General features: G+C 39.4%; 1 protein-coding gene across 2 annotated transcripts in view; it reads left to right on the top strand.

Annotated features, from left to right (window-relative positions):
* Window positions 1–19,301, top strand: part of ACAA2 (acetyl-CoA acyltransferase 2) — a 19,769-nt gene extending 468 nt beyond the window's left edge. The window contains exons 1-10 of one of the 2 annotated variants that reach the window (XM_026092250.1): window positions 2,965–3,214; window positions 3,942–4,108; window positions 6,152–6,280; window positions 8,343–8,459; window positions 9,904–10,051; window positions 14,364–14,539; window positions 15,501–15,630; window positions 17,573–17,643; window positions 18,276–18,430; window positions 18,642–19,301. In XM_026092250.1, the coding sequence (XP_025948035.1) occupies window positions 3,109–3,214; window positions 3,942–4,108; window positions 6,152–6,280; window positions 8,343–8,459; window positions 9,904–10,051; window positions 14,364–14,539; window positions 15,501–15,630; window positions 17,573–17,643; window positions 18,276–18,430; window positions 18,642–18,726 (1,284 nt within the window). In that variant the 5' untranslated portion in view covers window positions 2,965–3,108 and the 3' untranslated portion in view covers window positions 18,727–19,301. Of the gene's footprint in view, window positions 1–2,964; window positions 3,215–3,941; window positions 4,109–6,151; window positions 6,281–8,342; window positions 8,460–9,903; window positions 10,052–14,363; window positions 14,540–15,500; window positions 15,631–17,572; window positions 17,644–18,275; window positions 18,431–18,641 lie in introns of those variants that run through there. The other variant, XM_026092251.1, reaches the window with a different exon arrangement.
* Window positions 19,302–20,867: the final 1,566 nt, after the last annotated feature.

Genomic DNA, 20,867 nt, shown 5'->3' with positions numbered 1-20,867 from the left:
AGTAGCCGGATTAGAAAGTTAAATTGACAGCATTAGATGCAAGCGATAGAGAACTGGTACATAGTATCACTCACAAACCTCTCTGTTTTGACCCCAGATTTGCAAACCCTCTGGGGGAGGGAATGTGTTATGTTTGACTTTCTGTACTGCTTAAGTCAGTTGTACTACAAAAAATCTGTCTATATATATGTCCACTAACTAGCCATGTCTACATGCAGAAACCTGAAAGCTTCTATGTCTAAAAGTTCCTTTTGGTACATCTGACAGTTGTCTCTGCTAGCAGTAATAGTGCAGGATAAAGTCCATTTATAAGTTCTCTCAGTTCCTAAGTTTTCTGTGTTAAAAAATACTTTAGGCTCTAGGTTGTTTAAAGTTTGTGTCTCTTAAAAATAAGATACCTAACACCTAGTTAGCTTACTTTACCTAATACCTACTTTATTGCCTAATTTTGTTTAAAAAACAAATATGAAATTTATTGAAATAGTTTTTTTCATATTTTACAGTGTTTCGCTACTTGACAGACTATCTAAATAATAACATAARTCCTAAATAATAACATAAGTCATGGTTTGAAGTTTCAGTGATGAAAGGCCATCTAGGCACCAGTGCAGTAATTTTGTATTGCTCTGCTAAACTGGATGGTACAGAGAGCAGCTTTGCCTCTACTTATTTGATGTTAGTTTTTGGTGCCTAATTCAGGATCTTCACTCATATCTTGGCACAATGTTTTTCATGCACTGTTCTTGTGGCTTCATTTTTTGAGGTTAATGATTATTTTATAGATCTTTAAAATAGGATTTGACAAGTATTTTCATATGAAATGTTGAGGAGTTGGGGAATATTTCAGTTCTATATAAATACCAAATTGGCCATAAGTAGTTAACAAAACCAGATTAACAGATGTCTTGAATTGAATGTATGGTAAGGATTCAGGGTGACGTTTGCTTTCTAGCCCACAGGGTTCTTGGAGCACTGCTCTGCATGCTTTTATAGCATTCTGCTCTCTTCTAGTGTTTATCACCTTGGAAAATAGCAATGACTCTGGAAATCTTGCCGTGGTAATGTAGAACACCAGGAACTAATGGCAGAAGTGTCAAAGGCCTTAGAGTCCCTTCTCGCTCAGGACTTCAGCTACCCTTTGCCCCTCCTGATATTCTACGGAGGGAGTGGCATTTGTAGAGGTCTCTCCCATCAAGCAAAATCAGACAGGCTCTTGAGTAATTCCCCTTAGGCTATAGCTCTGTGATCAGTTAAATCAGCATAACTCTACACCGCTGCTAGGAGAGGTTGTGCTTGTTCTTCTGCCCCTGGTAGTTCAGTCCTTAGTCTGGAATTACTGTTTTATTGAGCAGCCAGAAGGCAAACTCGACCACAGGAACTGATCTAAATAGCCTCTCATTTTCTCCTGATTCTGGATTTCAGCTACCTCCGTTGTGTTGTCTGGTCTGGATTAGTCTTTGGCCCCGCAGTGCTGTTGCAGAGAAGTAGGCTGCAGTGAGCAGCCTTGAAGAAAGAGAGGGAGATACTGTGGTTGTAAAAGCAAGGTTTAAGGTAAATTCCACCTCCCACCTCCAGACTGTTTACAAAGCAACACAGTGTAGCTGATTCAGCGAATAATGTAGCTAACCAACAACCTGGCCAAAAGGGAGGAGAAAGAGTTTTTCTTTTAGTTTGATCAGTTCTTTGAGCTGGCCCACAGCAAAGCCTTGCAACCAGCAGTGCAGGCACAACTATGGAGGAGATGGAGGGACAGGAATCAGTGGGAACGAGGAGTGGAGGCAAGGAGATGGGAGTGTTAAGGCCTGCTTTGCTACAGGGAAGGTAAACTTAGGAACATGAGATAACCCTTAAAGAGCTAATGGATGAGAGCTAAAAAATTCTGGCCCAACCTATAGATATGAAGAAAAAAAAAAGCATTGATAACATTTAATGAAGACACAAACTTGAACTTGCATAAAATATTTTCATTACAGTAAATTTCAAATAGCTAAATGAAAACTACAGGCTTAAGTTTAAATCTGTCACCTGAGCGTTTAGAAAGTCCAGGGACTACGTCTACAGTGACCTTATTAAACAAGCCTGTTGTCCATAAGCATAAAATTGTTAAAGCATCCTCATCTTTGTGAACCTCTATAAGCTTTTTAACAGGTTGTGTCAGTAGTTTTCGGCACTCCCCCCCCCCCCCAATTTGTACAGCTAAGTTCAAAAATTAAGATTCAGTGAATGGATTAATAATTGCTTTGGACTGAATTATCTTCCATTGCTTCCTGTCATGAAATTATCATGATGATTAAATGAATAGTGAAAAAACAAAGATGAATATAGCACATGGCCTCTTCTTACTCTACCTGCATGTATCTAAGGAGCCCCTTCCAAGCCTTGGCACAGCACCTTCCGTGCAATACCAACTTTGTTATTTTTCAGAAAACAGAGGCTTCTTCTATCAGGTATATGTTTTTAGTGACTGTGACCTTTTCTCTACACTTAAAGCTGAAGAGCTGTGATTTTTTTGGATGCATAATAGTTGGATGCATGATAGTTAGTAGCTCTTTCTTTGAGGGGGGAAAAAAAATCTGCTTCTTATAGTTTGTCCTTGAAGTTGCAATTCTTGCTTGTTATACCTTAGGAGATTTCCCACATGGTCTTCTGACCRTGTTCATTGTGTGTTTCAGATCCCAACATTGCATTCATATCCTTGTCAGTGGAGCAAGCTTGACCTTCACCAGTTTGGAAAGTCCTCTCCTGTAACTCACGCAGCCTGGGCTCCAAATACATGAGAGACAGAGGGGAGCACCCTCTCTCTGCCAAACTGGCCAAAGAGTATGGATTGCAAAGCTTCCAGTGGAAGGCCTGAAAGCAATCCTGTAGCATTCATGAGTAGCTTAATGAACAGGTGTTTTCATTTAGCTACATTTTTACATCTTTATGTATCCTTATAGTGCTGCTTAAAATAATCCTAGATGTTCTCATGGCAGTGGTAGGGAAGAAGGGGCGGGTGAGCTCTGCTGCTCAACTGGGCGAAAGTTCACAGGCCGCCTCCCACGTGGCAGGGAGCTGCTGTGCCAGCTAGTCAGAAGATGTTTTGTTTGGTTTAAAGACAACACTGAAATGCTTACGGGCTGCTTCTGGCCAATGTGTCTATGCACATGCACTTTGCACTGGCTCTTCCTGTCTGCTGAAAACTGGATTTTTCTCCTCAGAAACTGGAAGACAGGTGCTAAGACAGTTTAGATGATCTATATCATTATGGAAGTGTCATTAAACTTTTGATTATAGAATGTTTTTGCTCTAAAGTTAAAGGAATTAAAGTGGATATTAAACAATTTTTACTCTGTGTGAAAACTATGTCAGTGTTTACATTTCAGAATATAAGCCAACAATTTGCTGATTTTCTGTAGGATGAGGGAACTGTGTTTTCTAAAAGGCCTTTCTTCCTTAATGACAGGTTATATGACGGTTGTCCATTATGGCATTTCATGAATCCTACTCTGATGCTTTTAGTACAGTTACACTAATGTCTGATGTGGTATGGCAGCCTCCTTTGTCTGCTGTATATTCCAACTATCTTTTTTTTCCAAACCTACTCTTGGAAAAGAGTTATTCCCAGAATCTTCTCAGCTTTTCCTTCTGACCATTGATTCTGCATACCTTCTCTGTCTAAAGGATTGCTACAACCTGTGTCTTACTTATCTTGAACTGCAGGGTGTTCGAGTTGTCTATATTTACAAAGCTTCTTGTGAATTTATGTTATTAATTTGAGGACGACCTGCTGATTTTCTGCTTGGTTTAGGCTCTGTGTCTGCTTACCTGCACAAAACTTTTTGATGCATTCATTCTCTTTGCTACAGGTCTGGCTGTTACCTCACATAAGTAGACATAAGGGAACTTAACTGTCCTCTTCCCTGATCCACACATAGGGATAATCCTTGCTTGTGTTGCAGGTGTATTCATTGTTGCAGCGAAGCGAACTCCCTTTGGGGCCTATGGAGGTTTGCTGAAGGACTTCACGGCCACAGATCTGACGGAACATGCTGCGCGGGCTGCGCTGGCGGCTGGCAAGGTCTCTCCTGAGATCATCGACAGTGTCATCGTTGGCAATGTCATGCAGGTTGGTAGCTTGGAAAATTTGCTGGTCGTTGATTATTTCCGTCATCTACTTCAGTGTGATTCTGTAGATAGTCACCTCTGTTTTGCAGCCAAGAATAATCAAAGGGGTGAAAATGGAATGAATAAGCATTCATAGTGTAGTGTTTCCTGTTCATATTTAAGGGACTTACCCTGCTTGATTTGTGACATTACTGGGAGCAAGACTTATCTTCCTTTTTTAGTTCCACAAAGCTGGTTTTGAAGTAGGACAAGCTGATCTTCTCTAAAATGTGGATTCAGTAAACACTGAGTTACTAATCCGTGGTACATTTTTCCTATTTTAATGACCTGAGCTGTGTAACATAATGAACAGTGAGTTTTCACTGGGTTGTATAAATCCTCTTCTTTCTGGAGACTTAACTGGTTTGAGCCCATTTCCATTGATTTTTCTCTGTAGATTTTTTTTTTAAGTGAATATAATTTTACTTTGATCTGGAAGGATACATGTCTTGCCTGGCAGAAGCATTTGGGGAATTGTATCTTCTCCAAAGGGCTTGTGATGTAGAGGCAACTGTATGCATTGTGCCAGCACCGCAAAACTGCGGTTATCCGCATATCTAGATCAGCGTCTTTGTTTTAGGCAAGAAAGCAAAGAGCGTGTTTTGTTTTGTTTTGTTTTCTGACTTCACCATATTAGGTACTGATATATTGCTTGCAGTGTTGACTATTTCAAGGGTGCAGAAGAGCCAAATACCTGAGAACTTTCACAATAGGTGAACAAACATGCTATGTTCCTTCTTAAGAACTTTCAGCCAAAAAGGTAGCTTTTGATTTTTGTTTTGTTTTTCTACAGCTACCAGCTGAGCTTCTTTTATTCAACTTTTTGGTTTTTGTAAGAATTATTTGTGGTCTGGAATAACAGACAAACTGCTGCATTCAGATCTCACCTAATGTTTTTACATGAAGAACAGCATTTTGCTAATAAAAATACATTCACATTGAAATTAAATTTCTTTTCCCTTACTTCATACCTACCTCCCCCACCTCAGTAGATTTTCTTTTCTTAGTCCTGTACTGCTTTCAAGTATTATTTGATTAAGTATAAATAACTATGAGTGTATGACCATTTAAAATCCCCCTTCTTCAGCGGAATTGGCTTGGTTACACTTTTCTTTTGAACTTTCATTGTCAGGTAGCTTTGTGCTCAGAACTATGTCTTAATAATACATGTTAGCTTAGGACATGATCCCTAGAGCATAACTGTTCTTTCTGTTTGGAAAAGATCCATAACAAGCCTTTAGCAGTGTTGTTGTAATTCAGTCTTTTGGTCTGTACCAGTGCTCTAGTCAATCATCTGCTGACTCAGTAGTTGGACTGCAGCTGCCTAATCATTTTTGTTTTATCTCATGATGAATCATGGCTTATTAAAGGAATGGATCTAAAACAGACTGATCTGCGTACGGTACAAATAGAGGTGTGATATAACCATCTTTGACAAGTTTTGGAAGAATGAGATTTCACTGTTAGAACAAACCAATGTACATTAAAATATCATATGTACAAAATTTCAGAAAGTGGATATGAAGCAGCAATGGCATCTTTCCACATTTTCCACATTGCCTGTTTTTTGGAGGGCCTGTCCCTGTTAACCTGAACAATTTTAATTTACCTTGAGATAATTGTTGCTTGCCAGTCCAGATCTGGTCTTTTGTCATCCCACTGTGTGGATGCTGATTTGAAATTAAGGGATAAGGGAAAAGATAAGATACTATTAAAGTCACTGGCTTCAGAGTCTTAACATCTGCAGTACCATTTTCGGCATGATGTCTGGCTCTTCTGACAGAGTTTCTTTCAAATGCATGTTCAGACATTGGCCTTCTTTGATCATATAGGAAGGTGGTTTTTGAAATGAGTCAAAGTGTTTCTTATGAGTAGCAGAATTTCTATTGCACAGAGAGCTGTCTTCTATCAGTGATTCAATTACAACATTCAAACTTTTGATCAAGACTTTTACTTCCCAAAGAAATAAGCGTGTAACAAAAACTCCCGTTTGTTCTGTCTGCAGAGCTCCGCAGATGCTGCTTATATTGCAAGACATGTTGGTTTACGTGTGGGAATTCCTGTCCCAGTTCCAGCCCTCACTGTCAACAGACTCTGTGGCTCTGGTTTCCAGTCCATTGCCAATGGATGTCAGGTAGAAAGCCCTTTCTTTCTGTATTTCTGCATTATCTTTAACCTTTATCAGGCTGTTAACATGAGAGGAGAGACTTGTTTGGAAACATGTAGTGTGTGTTTGGGTATTATCATGGATTTTTAGTTACCGCTGGTCAGGGCTTACTGTTGTCCTGCATGGTTGTGTGCAGCAGTTCAGCCAGCACAGCACTGTTTTTGTGGATGGTTTTAAAAATCATCATTGGAGTTATTTTGAGTTTAATAGAAGGAATGCAACAAGTGTTAACTCAGTTGTGCAGTAGTTGCATTCTGTGATCCTGTTTGTGTGAATAGAAATTACTGGGCATCAGAACCATTACCAGAGTTTATTTTTTGCCCATTGTTTATATCCTCACCTAGCCAGTAAGCAGCAACCTGTGCTTATTAAGCGTTATTTTGTTCAAAGATCCAAAGCCTCTCATGAGTTAGATAATTTATAGCACCACTGTTTTTAAAATAGGAGAAAACCAACTTCTCTTTGAAGAGAGAAGTCTAAATAGTTGGCCAAAATCACTGAGTAAGATTAATGGAAAACCAGTTAATGGCTAGAAGTCAAATCTGATGACTCCTATTCTCTTCATTTCTGCTGGACTAATCAACACCTCTGTCAAACATGGAACTTGTGGCAGAATTTTAATGTGTGCTTTAGAAGTTTCTTGGGATGTTTTTTACCAAATACCTAAGGGTTTTTTGGCTGTGTTTATTCCATTCTTACAGTAAGTACAGTTGATTTGTTGTTAAGTATTCTTGCAATCAGATCTCATTGTTCATTTTGTCACTAATGCTTTTTTTGCTTAAAAATGCTGATGTGAGCTGTCTCTGCTGCTCGCAGAGAAGTGTTGCTCTTGTTTTCTATTTGTCACAGGATTTGCTCTCTGCCAAATCAAAAATAGCTTTTATTCTATCCTTCAGAAAAGAAACAGCACACACTTTTTATCCAAGTAGCAATTAGTCATTACAGTGGTACAGTGATTTTTATTTGATTTGTTTGGTTGGTCAAGGAAGAAAGAGACTTTACAAAATGAAAGTGTATTTTATAAATATTTGAGCAACAGTATAGTTAAAAAAAAAAAAAAAAGTTCCTGTTGGCTGGGGAATTATTTCAGATCTAATCCTCTAGAGAGAAAAATGTGGAAGACAGTGCAAAGTTGAGGTCACAGGTTTACAGTAATATTCACCTGAATAGTGGTCTTTCTAGTGGTCTCTGGAAAGTCTATGCACACAAGAAGAATTAGTCTGCACTAAAAAAAAAATATGTTGGAGATTTTTGACCACTTACGTTGAAAGAGTGGTCATAAGATCTTTTCCAAATATCACATTTCCCCAGTATATCTAATGTCAGTCATAGCAATTATTAAGAAATAGTAAATATTAACTAGTTTTTTAAATATTAACTAATATTTACTATTTAGTAAATATTAACTAGTCATCTCAAATGCATATCAAGATGATTTCATCTGCTTCCATTCCAGCACAGAAATATTCTGTGTTGTCTACCTAAGTGAATCATTTTAAGGAAGCAGTATTTTGAATGGTCAGGGCATGTGTTTAGGAGATGGGGCTATGCCAGTGATGAATTAGTGTGTGATTTTTTTTTTTATTATTATTTATTTGGTTTTTGGCAGTTCACTTGGCTAATGTTTTCTAAAACAATGTCTCATTTTTTTAGGCTCATAGGACCTAAAAAAAAGAGTTGCTTTGTTTTTGTGGTACTAGTATTTAAAAAAATCAGGCCAAACATCTTTTAACCTAACCATACAAGCATGGCAATGCTTAATGGCTTTCTTCCTCAGTCCTGTCATAGGCATATACCCTTATTCTCTTCCAGGCCTCACTGGTATAATCCTGCTGCGTTGACAGCTGGGTGAATGAGCACCTAATGAAAGTGGCAGACCCCCCTCTTAATAGAGGGTTAAACCCTTCATAAATATATGCATAAATAAGCATGAATTCATTCTGTGTGTGGCTTTGTAGGTGACAAAGTGCTTTTGTCTTACGAAAACAGCAAACTAAATCCTAGATCTGTTTTGTTTTTATGTTAACAGGAAATTTGCCTTAATGACTCAGAAGTGGTTCTGTGTGGTGGAACTGAAAATATGAGCCAGTCTCCTTATGCTGTTCGAAACATTCGATTTGGAACCAAATTAGGAGCAGATCTCAAGGTTCAGTACTATCCTTTTTGCCTATGAATAAAGTTGTGTTTACAGAGCAACAGGAAGTATTGGACGCATAGACACTGTAGTCTTGCAAATGAAATCGTTGGAGAATAGATCCAAATTCAGTTGTTCAAAGCATTTATCAAGTATTCAGACATTAAAAAAACAGTTCAGGTAATTTTTATTAAGAATGCCAGTTTTCTAGCTTTTCCAAAACTATATATGAATTCCTGAAGACTGTATTTGAATTCCTGTCCCATGTGAAACGTGTCAGTAAACTTTTACATACAAAACTTAGTTCACTTGGTATATCCCATCAAAGTAGCGTATATATAATATAAAAACTTTTCTATTGTCAGAGGCTGTGAAATAGAGATGCCTAAAGAGTTTAGGTAAAGCCAGTAAGGCTAGCAGTGGAGAGGTGGACTGGTAGAGAACACGTATGCCTCCAAGTTGTAAGCATCTTTCAACCTAAAAATGAAGAACTGAAATTAAATCTATTGACAGAGAAGTTATTCTAACAATTTCTTCTGAAGATGAATTCTCAGTGAATACAGTGGGAAATTTGCAGCAGGGAGCACTTCTGCTCTGATAATTACTGTTTACTCAGCGAGCCTTAACCAAATCAAATTCTTAAATTAGGATCTTTCAATATTTCAGCTTTTTTTTTTTTTTCTCTCTGCACTGTTTTTTTACACTATGAAGTATGCTTGACTGTCCTTCCTGTGAATACTTTGTGGCACTGTGACTGAGCCTCAGTCCTTACAGAAAGCCCCTTCACAGAGTTGCTAATCACACTGAGCCTCCACAGGTGCCGTTAGATCCTTACCATGAAGGTAACTGAATTATACGGTTACAGGTGGACGAGTGATTTATCTTGCAAAACTTTACTTGTGACAGGGAGATGAGAAAATCTAGCTGGACTGCCTGGGCTTGCCTTTATTAGGTTAATTGAAGTTAAGCTTAGGTATTTTCTCACCTGAGGCCTTTTACCCCCAGAAAGCTTTAACTTGAGTGTAGTGGAGATTTTACCTGGCATTAGGGAAAGAGCCAAAGAGTCAGTAAGCTGCTGTGCAGCTTCACAGTTCCTCGCTTTTCGTTCTTGGTACCAGAAAGCCAGATATGTTTTCTTGTGGCTCTCTAGTAAATAATTCATATAGCAGTAAAATGCACTGAAAAACTAAAAATCACAGGCTTTTCCCAAACCTCTCAGGCCACATAGGAATGAAAGGAGCTGCACTAAACAAAACACAGAGTAATTAAAATAACACACAAGAGCTTGCATGCTCTTTTGCTTTGTATTTGTTCTAATTTAAATAAAGTATCCGTAGGTAACTTGACTTAATTTTGCAGAGTGAYGCTGCCTTCCAAGAGGCTAGTGAATAATTAAAAACTATTAATGTTAAAATTGCTCTACATAATAATTTTCTTTTAATTATGTTCCATGCAGATGGAAGACACATTGTGGGCAGGTCTAACTGACATGCATGTTAAAACACCTATGGGAGTTACAGCTGAAAACCTGGCTGCAAAATACAACATCACACGAGAGGACTGTGACCGATATGCGATCAAAACACAACAGAGATGCAAAGCTGGTTAGTAAATCCAGGAATGGAAGTGCTTATATGGTATCAATTTCAAATCTGTTTAGCTTACAGCATCAATTCAAAGTATTTTTAAGTTGTGTGTAGCTCGTACGTTGCTTGATTTTTGTGGTTTTAAAATCCTTTTGTGTGTGTGTGTGGTCTTTCACCTTTTTTCTGCATAAAGGATGAAACTGCAGACAGCAAAGGGTTTTAAGATGGTAGTAGCAGTGCCACATTACAGGTCCGTTCTTCAGATCCTAGACCAAACTGAGCTGTGTCAGTGGTGGGAAGGGAAGAAGCCATCGTGTGCTTCTAAATCGGTTGTTTGAGGAGTTATTTAAAGCAGTAGGCAGTAAAACATGAATGGATTTTTTTTAGCTTTAAGGTGATCAAATATATGTGATTTTATTTAATAAATTTACTGATTTTTGTGATAACAGTGACTACTGTGTAAAGTAGTAAAGTTGCCTGTAAAGCCTCTGGCATGCCTTCTCTTAGTATTTTACTGGACGTATACCAGCAATAATTCTAGCCTGTGATCCTGCTGCTCTACGACTGGCTATTCACAGTTGCTGTTTGAGCTTCATTTCAGTTTCTCAGACTGTAAAATTAGTATCATTTTCTATCTTTGGAAACATTGGAAAGTTTAACAAGATCTGTAGTGGATGATGCTTTTGAAACTGTTAACATTCACGCAGTTTTTTTATACTACGATATATGCTATCTTAATCTTGGTATCGTATAGGGGTATATTCCCTTTGTTGTGCCCAAACAGGAACGTTCCCCTGTTTGGTGGTGGTTGTATGTTGCTGGTAGGTGTGGTGCCAGGCTCTCCTGCAAGAAGAGGTCAGCCTTGCTCSCACCGATTGACTCAATGAGGCAAAGAGCGCAGCTACCTTCCCCCTAGAGGTGTAACACTATTCCTGTGCCATGAGGCCTGCATATAAAACACAGAGTAGGGCAAATCATTGTATTGCTTTAAAAGAAAAAAAAAGTAACTTCTCCTTTTCAGCAAGTCAAACTGTATTTTGCTTTGAATGTAAAAGAGTTGACTCCAAGAGCGGAGTCACTTAGAACCGCTGTGCTGCTATAGAGGGTAGCTTTAGCCTGAAGCTTGTGTATTTTTTGCAGAATCAGGCTCTTTATTGTTTAGAAAAAAAATGCACAAAAACATAACAAAAAACCTTTGTGACCTGCAGTTATTACACAAATTGAATGTTTTCCTGTTTTGCACGGTCTACTGAGGAGTCAAATGTCATAGAAATAGTGCATTTTGCAGAACCTTTCTCTATTTTCTGAATAAAGAGATTTAAACAATGCAAAAAAGTCACATTTTAAAATGTGTATCTGCTAGGAGAAAAATATGTAAAGTATTACTCATCTGAAACACACACCAAAAAAAAGTTCTGAAATTGTTCTGTATATGCGGACAAATGCATCTTGGATGGTCTGGCTTGTGTAGTTGTTCTGCTTTGCTGGCTATGTCAATAATTAATCATTTGTTTACAAAAATGTTATAACACAGCAGACAAGTGATTCACTTTGAAGCCTTTCTGTTGAGAACACAAGTGTATGTTTACCTGGGAAAAGCCCCTGCAAGATCAAAGAAGTAATGTAACTTTACTCAGGGAAAAAAAATATTGTTAGCTATTGTTATCTTAGTGTCATTTGCCTTTTGATACAAAGATACTGTAATTCCTGCGTGTTTTGTTTGCCCTGTGATACAAGTAACCCGCTCTAGGGGGGGTTGAATTTGAAAATACTGAGTAAGTGGTGTGACTGCCGGCAGGCTGAGTAATGAGCCCCTTGGCAGGATGCTTTCGCCTGGCTTGCTGCCTCTCCCTAGCGGCAATGGAACGGCCGTTCAGGCAGAAAATGCTGTCTGCCTGTCACATGTCCCYTCCTGCCTGAGCAGAACGGGGCTGGTGGTGCCCTTTAGGTGGCATGTCTTGCCTTGTCTTCCCCGCAGCACAGCAGCGTTGCCTTTGGCGTGCCTGACTCCCCTCCTTCCTTTCCTCTCCGCTGCAGAACAGTCCTCTCCCACGCCAACCCACATCCTTTTGGCCTGTCAACATGAGCTATAATTGATCTAAATCCTTTTAATTTCTTTTGCATATCATACGCTATTCTACAACCCTAGCTGGCATCAATATGAATTAAAGAACTTTCTTTGTAACCCATCTTGATGTGTCACGTTATGGCTGTAATATGGGTAACTACACTGTGTACCAGGAATAGCAATACTTTGACTTCTGTTCATCTCTTTGTGGAGCAAAATATCTGAGATGCTTCTTAGTGAACAGTTTTACAGAGTTTTCAGGAGGTTTATCTGCATGGCAGGACAGACCCTGGTATGACATAGTGATGTGTGTGCACCACAGCCCAGCTTGGGAGGGGGTGAACAGGCGACAAGCAGCACCTTTGCTACTGATCTAGCTCCTAACAGTTACCTTGGTGGCTGCAGGATCTCTTTGCCATTTAATGTGGAAAGCCTAGAGCAGGCTGAGCGTGGGGAGAGCCTCCTTACCTGTATCCAGATATTTAACGTTGAAATGGCGAGCCAGAGAGCGGAAGACTTAACAAATGGGGTTGCGATGGCCGTGGTGCTTCAAAAGATAGACTCAGCTTGCTTTTATGAAAACTTGTTAAAACAGAATCAGAACAGAACAAAGTACTTACTTAGAGGGTAAAGGTAAAAAACGTGGAAATGATAAATTTGGGGGTTATAACTGTGAGATTCTAGGGCAACAGATTCAGGACTTCACTCTTTCCCACGTTAACTTGATTGGAGTTAGTCTGATGCTGCAGAGCTTGGGACGATGCTTCAGCTCCTCTGGGATGTGAATGGAAGCAAGGGTACATCCAGTACCTTGTAAAAACGTTGTGAATAACTAGAAAGGGAAATGGCAGAACTGAGACAACAGGTTATAGAGCTTAGTACGTTAGCAGAAGGGTTAGAAAGCCATGTAGAGTCATACAAGGAAGAACTGTTAGATCTTTTGAATTCTGAAAACAAATCCAGATGGCTGTAATACCAACGTTGTACTTTCGTGCTGTAATCCTGCATTTGTATAGTCGTGCAAGCTCACCAAGGGACCAAGAGTTTTCTCCTACTGCTGTGAATTCATGYCAAAACAGTCCAGTGAAGACAGTTTCTGATCTTTAGAAAGATTTCAGTCAGTTCTGTATAGTTGTGTCAGTGGATACAGGAGTGTCGCTTGTAACTTTTATTAATCACCTATGAATCTGTTGCATCCCCTGCTGATTTTGATAACTGACTCCTGCCGTTGGTAGGGCCTTGGCTAGAAACTGTGCTACTGAAGAGGCTTTTGCTCCTTTCTTGTTTTGTGTGTGATTTTTAGGATTTTGCCTTGCTGCCTTCATCTTCTGCTTGTTATGACCAGTGCATCTTATCTCACGCTAAAGACAGGATCCTGTGGCTTGTCAGGGAAACAAAAAAATTGTGTAGAACCTAAAATAAAAGTTTAGAGGTAGCTAAATAACATCAGACAAGACAGTTTCAGTGTCTGAGTTTTAAATSCTTTAAATCCTTTAGAGAGAAATCTGTGGGATGATTTGAAGAGGCTGGTAGTCTTGCTACATTTTGGGGAGATGTGAGTTTTGGTTTTGAACTGAAGTGTTCACATCAACATTGTGGACACAAAAGGTAGGGTTTAGTTGCCTGAATATTGGCATCTGCTGTCATCTTAGGTGCTGTGGCTGGATGCTCTTATGGGCATCTTAGATACCTGCAGTGTCTTGAATTGTCTCAGGCTCTTTAGGCAGCTGAATCCCATGCTAAGATCCTGACTTGGAGTGCCAGCCCCTTTGGAGGAGCAGCTTGGCCTGGATTTTCAGTTGATATACAGTAGCTTACGCCAGTTATCAGTAGAGAAGATGTGGCTCAGTATTTTTTTTTTCCCTTTCTGTCTCAGTGAGATTTGAAGCTTCTTGGCCCTTTGATAAACTGCAGAACAGTAGAATAAAACAAAAGTACAGGGGGTCTGTAGCAAAAATAAATCTAGTGGTTAAAAAAAGAAGTTGTTATTTAAACTTGAAATAGCACTGTAATGTTAGAGACTTTGGAGAATTTTGAGGCTGGTTTTTTATGGTTTATGCCCAATTTCTAAAAAACAAACAGACAGTAAAACCCCGACCAGCCTATTTAAACAAAACAAAGTATAAGCAGAGCTGTTGTGAACTCCTGGTTCAAATAGAGTGAAACTTGTGTGTACGTGAAAATGGGATTATTGGTCAGGCTGGGCAATCATCTGTTACTATTTTTGTCACAGGTCTTTTATTTTCCTTTTTGTGGTCGTAGCTTATGATGCTGGTTACTTTAATGCTGAGATGGCACCAGTTGAAGTGAAAACCAAAAAAGGGAAAGAAAGCATGCAAAAGGATGAGCACCCAAGACCCCAGACTACACTGGAACAACTGGCAAAACTCCCATCTGTCTTTAAGAAGGATGGAACGGTCACTGCTGGGAATGCTTCAGTGAGTACATCAAAGTCTGGGATTGTGAAGGTGTCACCTCTAAGGTTCTCCAGACTTGTTATTACTGTATTTCTCCCTTACTGAGCCGTCTTTGGCTGTCAGAGTTGTCTTCTGTGATTTCTAATTCTGCAACTGAATTGCAGCACGTAGCTTGCCCCCGGTTGACTATTCCAGCCCCTGGATGGTGAGGGATCTCAGTCTGTTCCTATGTCCTAAAATACGGTTCTTTGTAGTGTCMCTGTCCTTTTGTCAAGGCATCCACACTTCATCAGCCTTGAATGTATGTGGCTGATGTCTGCTATGACTGTATAACTCTGCTGGAATTAGCTGTTCTTTCCTTTAGGGGTAAAGGTTACTTAACACTTGCTTTACAAACCATGTATATGATTACTGGGCATATTGCTGCTCAGCTTTGTACTGCGATTAGTATCCTCTGTAGTCCAAAACACGTTTTGCTCTTACTCAAAGTAGACTAGGAGTTTAGCAGCATATCATTAGGGGCTGTTYCTCTTACAGACATTACATTAATCAATTGATTGATGGGTTTTGGGCCAGAAGGACCTCTATGATCTTACAGTCTGAATGCCTGCGTAAAATAGATGATAGCCACAGTAAATATGAGTGTCTGAAAAGCGTCTTTTATAGTTAAAAGCATGTACATTATTCAATATTAATAGCGTCCCTGCAACTCTACAGAATGATGTTTCCAGTGCAAGGGAGACTTTTAGTGGCAAAAAAATGTGTTTTACTTTTCTAAAATATTGAAATTAATTAAACATCTGTGTTTACCTTTTTTACAGTCCACAGAGTAGCAGAAGGTTGTGGTTTGTTTTCTTGATAAACTAATACGATTGTGTATTAAAAGTTAATAACAACTCCTTGGATCCAATTTTTTTTTAAGAGGGGCATATTTAGTATAAAGCGTTTTTCCACTAAGAATGCTTTTCTCTTTTATTCCAAGGGTGTGTGTGATGGCGCTGGAGCGATCATCATTGCCAGTGAATCAGCACTTAAAAAGCACAGTCTCACGCCCCTGGCAAGAGTAGTAGCCTATCACTCATGCGGCTGCGACCCTACCATCATGGGCATTGGTAAGCTGCGATAAAGCACGTTCTTTGTGAAGCAATATTAAAATATTCTTGTGTTGGGTGTTATAAGGGAAAGAATGGGAGGCTGCAGTGTGCTGAGTGTGCTTAGTTTCCCAGAAGCCTTAAATCCCATTACTGTATGTATAACTGTGAGTTGTCTTTCTCACTTCTTGCTGAAGGAGTATTGGCTATGTGTATCCCTTTCAGCTGTTACTCAGTTGTTCAGGCTAAGAATGGATTCCAGTAAACAACTTCTGTTGAGGTGTTATTTTGGAGAACCAACTGCTTTTTTTGTTAGTCCCATATTTTATGCTTTCTAATCAAGCAGCTGTTAAGTGCAAGTGAACCCTCAACGCTGATCCAGACACCCCAGCATTTTTTCCCCCTATTTTCGGTTTGTAGACAGCATTGTATACCAGCATTTCTTTTCCCTTCTGCCACTCCTTTCAGAGCAGTGATTGTTGGCTGGTTTCATGTGTCAGTAGAAATGCAAATGAAGCATTGTCGGATTTGCTTTCCTGTTCAGGCAATCCTACTAACGCAACCTTTAAAGCAAATGCAGAGGGAGGGTTTCTTTCCCGAGTCTTCATGCTTCCATTGTGCTCTCCAAACTAGCCCATTCTTTCTAGGTCAGGCAACTCTTTTAGCCTGTTTAAAAACTTCATAAATCATATGGAGAAACAGTTAGTATCTCCTAGTAACTCTTAAACAACACAGCTCGTCTGCAGCTACTCAAAGAGACCAAATGAGATTCATAGACATGACAGAAACAGATCTGAGAACAGAGGAGCTCGGAGTGAGCAACTGCCCTGTCACATACTGATGGTGTTAGGGAGTCCTGCCTCACAGTTTCTAGTGAAAGAATTCATTATCTTAAAAAGTCTCCTTGGCTGTCCTTAATGGTCTGTGCATTGTCTACATGAGATCCTCCCATTACCCTCACACATACAGACATGCTAAAATCGGTATGTAATAAGATACATTAAGGGTCCAGCATTAAGCCTGTATCTTTCTAATGATCTGCTGAACTTTGAACTGGGCCCTTTCCTCTTTCAATTTTTCTTTCTCTTTGCTCAGTTACTTGTTTTTATTCTTTTCATTTTTGACCTATGAGTTGTCAACACCATTTTTTGGTACTGAGATGCTTGAATAGCGTTTTAGGATTGTTTTTGTTTGTCTTATGATCAGCTCCTATCTAACATCATGATATCGTTGTCTTGCAGGTGCATGTCTAATTAGCCCTTTCATATTCTCTTTAAGTGTCTCTTTCCTTAGGTAGCTCTGCTTTGAGAATAAACTCCCCTAGTGAATTAGATAAATTTGTAGATGTCAGCTTTCTTCAAGAGAATGATTTTATTACCAGACTCAGTAATATTCTCCAAAAAATGTTACTGACTTCAGTTGGTTGGTTTGACCTGGGTTTAAGGAATTTATTTGTTTATTTTTTTTAACTAGAAGATTTACAGGTAAGCTGTGTTTAGAACATCAAAGCAGTAATACCCATAAGGTAAATGTACTCCACCAAAGTCCAGAAATCCTGCCTTTTTGTTTTTATTTTGTTTATCTGGAGGCAGCGAGTGGTAGAGCCCGAGGCCAAGACTGCTGGAAAGGAGAATATCTCAGAAGAGTCTTGAGATTGTTTTGGTGATTGTCAGTCCTCTTGACTTGAAAGTTATGTATGTGTTTACTAACACATCTGTGCAGCGGTAATGACACTCCTAATTCTCCCTGGCAGCGTGTGGAGGAAGCTGCCAACTGGGAGTTCTGAGATGTAGGAGTTTTCTTACCACCTAATAAAGCAGGTGAGCAGCATATCTGGAATTCATTGGCTCAGTAAGGGGTCATGAGCTAGGTAATCTGATGAGGCTTTATGAGGCTATCCTATGAATAACATTTTTAAAAGCCTTTTTCTTTTTTTTAATAACTGCATACAATTCCCCAATAGGCCCTGTACCTGCAATTACTGAAGTCCTGAAGAAAGCAGGACTGACCCTGAAGGACATGGATTTGGTGGAGGTAAGGAGGGTGACGGGAACAGTGAGGCTACTGTTGGCCTTTTTAGCAGGAACGTTCCACTTATACATGTAGCCTGTCATCATGAGGCAGGTGTTTCTGCATGCCTAGAGCCTGCTTGTCCCAACTCACCTCCCTGACCTCTGTCCAGCCRGTTTCTACTGTGCAATTGCATGGGCAATACAAAGATCTGAGGCTCATGGAGGCTGAAAATTGTTTGATAGCAAAACAGAAAATATCCTCGGGTGACATAAGGTTACTCTGTTGGCTGGATTGTTAATGTTTTATTTAAGTTAGTTGAAACTCTCCATTTGTGAACAATGTCATTTTTTTGCTAGAAAAATAGGCTCTTTGCACACGCATTGTATCAGAATATACCACACCTTTTCTATAAAATGTGCTACATATTTGCATTGTATCGCATGTGCCAGAAGGATTTGAACTTACAGTGGGTTGGAGTGGCAATTTATACATTGTCTGAGTACACTTTTTAAAACACAGAATATAGTATTTCTTTTACTCAAAACGTCCAGGAGAAGAAATGTACCTCGTTTGATCTTGAATGCACACATGCTGCTGAAAGCTGGTGCAGAGAGTCAAGCATGGACAGCTGTATTGTTCCTGTGGTGTTTTAGGTGAATGAGGCATTTGCGCCCCAGTATCTGGCAGTTGAAAAAGCTTTGGGCCTTGACCCTGAAAAAACCAATGTCAATGGAGGTGCCATCGCGATCGGTCATCCTTTGGGTGCTTCGGGATCACGGATCACAGCTCATCTGGTTCATGAATTAAGGTGTGTACACAGTTTTTCTACAGAAATATTTCAACATTAGTTCAGGCTTTATAATATTTCTTCAAAAAATGAAGAATATGTGTATTCCAAAACCCCATCTTTAATTGTACATTTGAAAAATTGATAGCTAGTTCCCTTTCATAAAATTGGGAGAAGAGCTACCATGGTCTTATAAATAAAAGTCACTTTCACTGTTACTTTTTCTGCGCAGGCGTCGTGGTGGGAAATACGCAGTTGGGTCAGCTTGCATTGGAGGTGGACAAGGTATTGCTCTCATCATTGAGAACACAGCCTGAGAGATTCTGGAGACTTCAGTGTTGCACAGATTCATAATTCCCCGAAAAACTATGCCTGTTGTGAAGATAAAGCATCACTACCTCCCTTCATTTGGTGCCATTCCTGCAAGGTGAAGGAATGGCTGAGAAATCTTCATTTCTGAAAAAGAAAATTCAATAATGTCTCTCTAATGGAAGAAAGTGTAAAGCCAACATAATCTTACACTGRTTAAGTAGTTTCTAAAAACCTCTTTTCAATCAAAGTAAATGTATTTCTGAAGGCAAAATTCTTTTAATTTCCTGAGGAAAATGCCTGTCAGTCTTTCACCAAAGCTGCCTTAATATAGCAGTACAGCTTTTTAAGCAAGTATTGCTTTAACTTTTCTTCCTTCAGCTACTTCTGCTGCCTGACACATGTACCTCCTTTGTCATTGGGAAAGGTGAACATTTAATTGGAGACCTTCTGAAGTATGTACTGATTGTAGATTCATGGCTGTAACTTGTACCCTGCTGTTTTGCAAGGGAAAAGAAAATGGGAGGAAGCTAAATTTTCCATTGTGCCTCTCAAAAGAACAATAAATGTAACTGAAAAAAGAGCCTGCTGGTTTTCTTAAAAATGTGAATTACTGTGAGAATCGTTAATCAGTGTTTGTTATTTGAGATGCTGCTTTTCCTGGCTGAGGAATAACTGGTGTTTACTAGGTAATTTCTAGAGAACTCTGGCAAATCTGCTAGCCTTCCAAGGAGGAGTGTGTTGCATGTAACTAGTGCTGCATGGTACAACTCATTTCTTAACTTCTTCTTACAGTATCATCCTTATTTCTTGGGTCACGTAATATGGGGGACAGATCCCATGTTAGAGACAGCACGCTTCTCCACAGTCCGTACTGTGCTACGTAGACTAGAATAGTAGCAGACACGTCAGTCTTCACTGTGATATCTTTTTCTCTCCCTCTATCCCCATCAAAATATTGTTTCACTGCAGCTTGTTCCTGCCACGCCRCTGGCATGAGCTGTGATGATTGTGAAAGAGGTCATTCAAAACTAGACTGTCTAGCTTTGCAGGAAATTCAGGGTACAGCAAGTTTTGTTAGAATTGGTGGATAACAGTTGAAGTGTGCCAATCACCATTTCTGGAGTTTCCTGTGGACACAGTGTGTTTAACGTTTTCAGAGATCTGTTCGGTTTTTCCAAGATCTCTTCCCTGAGTAGCAACAAATCTTTCAGAGCTCATCACAGTGTAGGTACAGTAAAGAATAGTCCCCTTTGTGCACTTTATTTTGCACCCAATATTTTATTTTCCCTCTTTGTTACTCAGTGTTTTGAGGTGCACCTGTAGTTCTAGCCATGAGAGTTGAATCTGATCATCCTGAATAACTGTATTTTCTGCAAAAAAGCATCATGATGTTCACTCCATTTTCCAAGCAGCTTATTAATGTTATCAGCCCAGATGATTGCAGATCCTGCTAGTTACCTCCCTTTGCTTGTATATCATTCCAAAGTACGTTCTCCTGTTTCCCAGATATAATAATTGTAGAATAGTGTTTCTGCTGTTGGGAAACGAAGACAGCTTGCTGACACTAAGTCTGGATTGGAGAAATTTAACAATGTCGTGGAAGGAGCAGAAGATACGGAAGAACTGCCTTGGGTTTAAGGGGAGCACTTACAAACTTGGTACAACCAACAAGTACATTTTATTCAGGTTCAGGAGTATTCTTCATTATATTGTATAATACAGCTTACTCATACAAAAATAAAAATGCTAGTTTTATTTTTTCTGAAATATGTGAGAAGAGAAAACACTTGTAGAAAGTATTCCCTGTGCTTGGAAAGCTGTTTGCTCGTAAATGTAGATACAACTTTCTACCGCAGGGTGGTGCATTTTAAACACCTTACAGATCCTGCTGTGTTGCAGTCCGGGCCAGGTTAACTTTGAATCTGAACTACCAAAAATTTCAGGTCCCCTTTTTCCTTTTGTGAGACAGGCAGGTGCCGTGGTGCCAATATGTCTTGGCCAGTTTAAACCCCGCAGTCTTCAGCGCCGCTTGATTTCAAGTGAATTTAGAAGGCATTTGCAGTTTTACAGAGCGGCTTCCAACTGCAATTTGAGAGGACTCGTTCAACAAGATGATGACTGAAGTGATGGACCTGTCAGAAGATGA

The sequence above is a fragment of the Apteryx rowi genome, unplaced genomic scaffold (assembly GCF_003343035.1).
Source record: "Apteryx rowi isolate R43461 unplaced genomic scaffold, aptRow1 scaffold_95, whole genome shotgun sequence".
In the NCBI taxonomy this organism is placed as follows: domain Eukaryota; kingdom Metazoa; phylum Chordata; class Aves; order Apterygiformes; family Apterygidae; genus Apteryx; species Apteryx rowi.
Note: the sequence above shows the minus strand (reverse complement) of the source record. Positions and strands in the feature narration are given on the sequence as shown.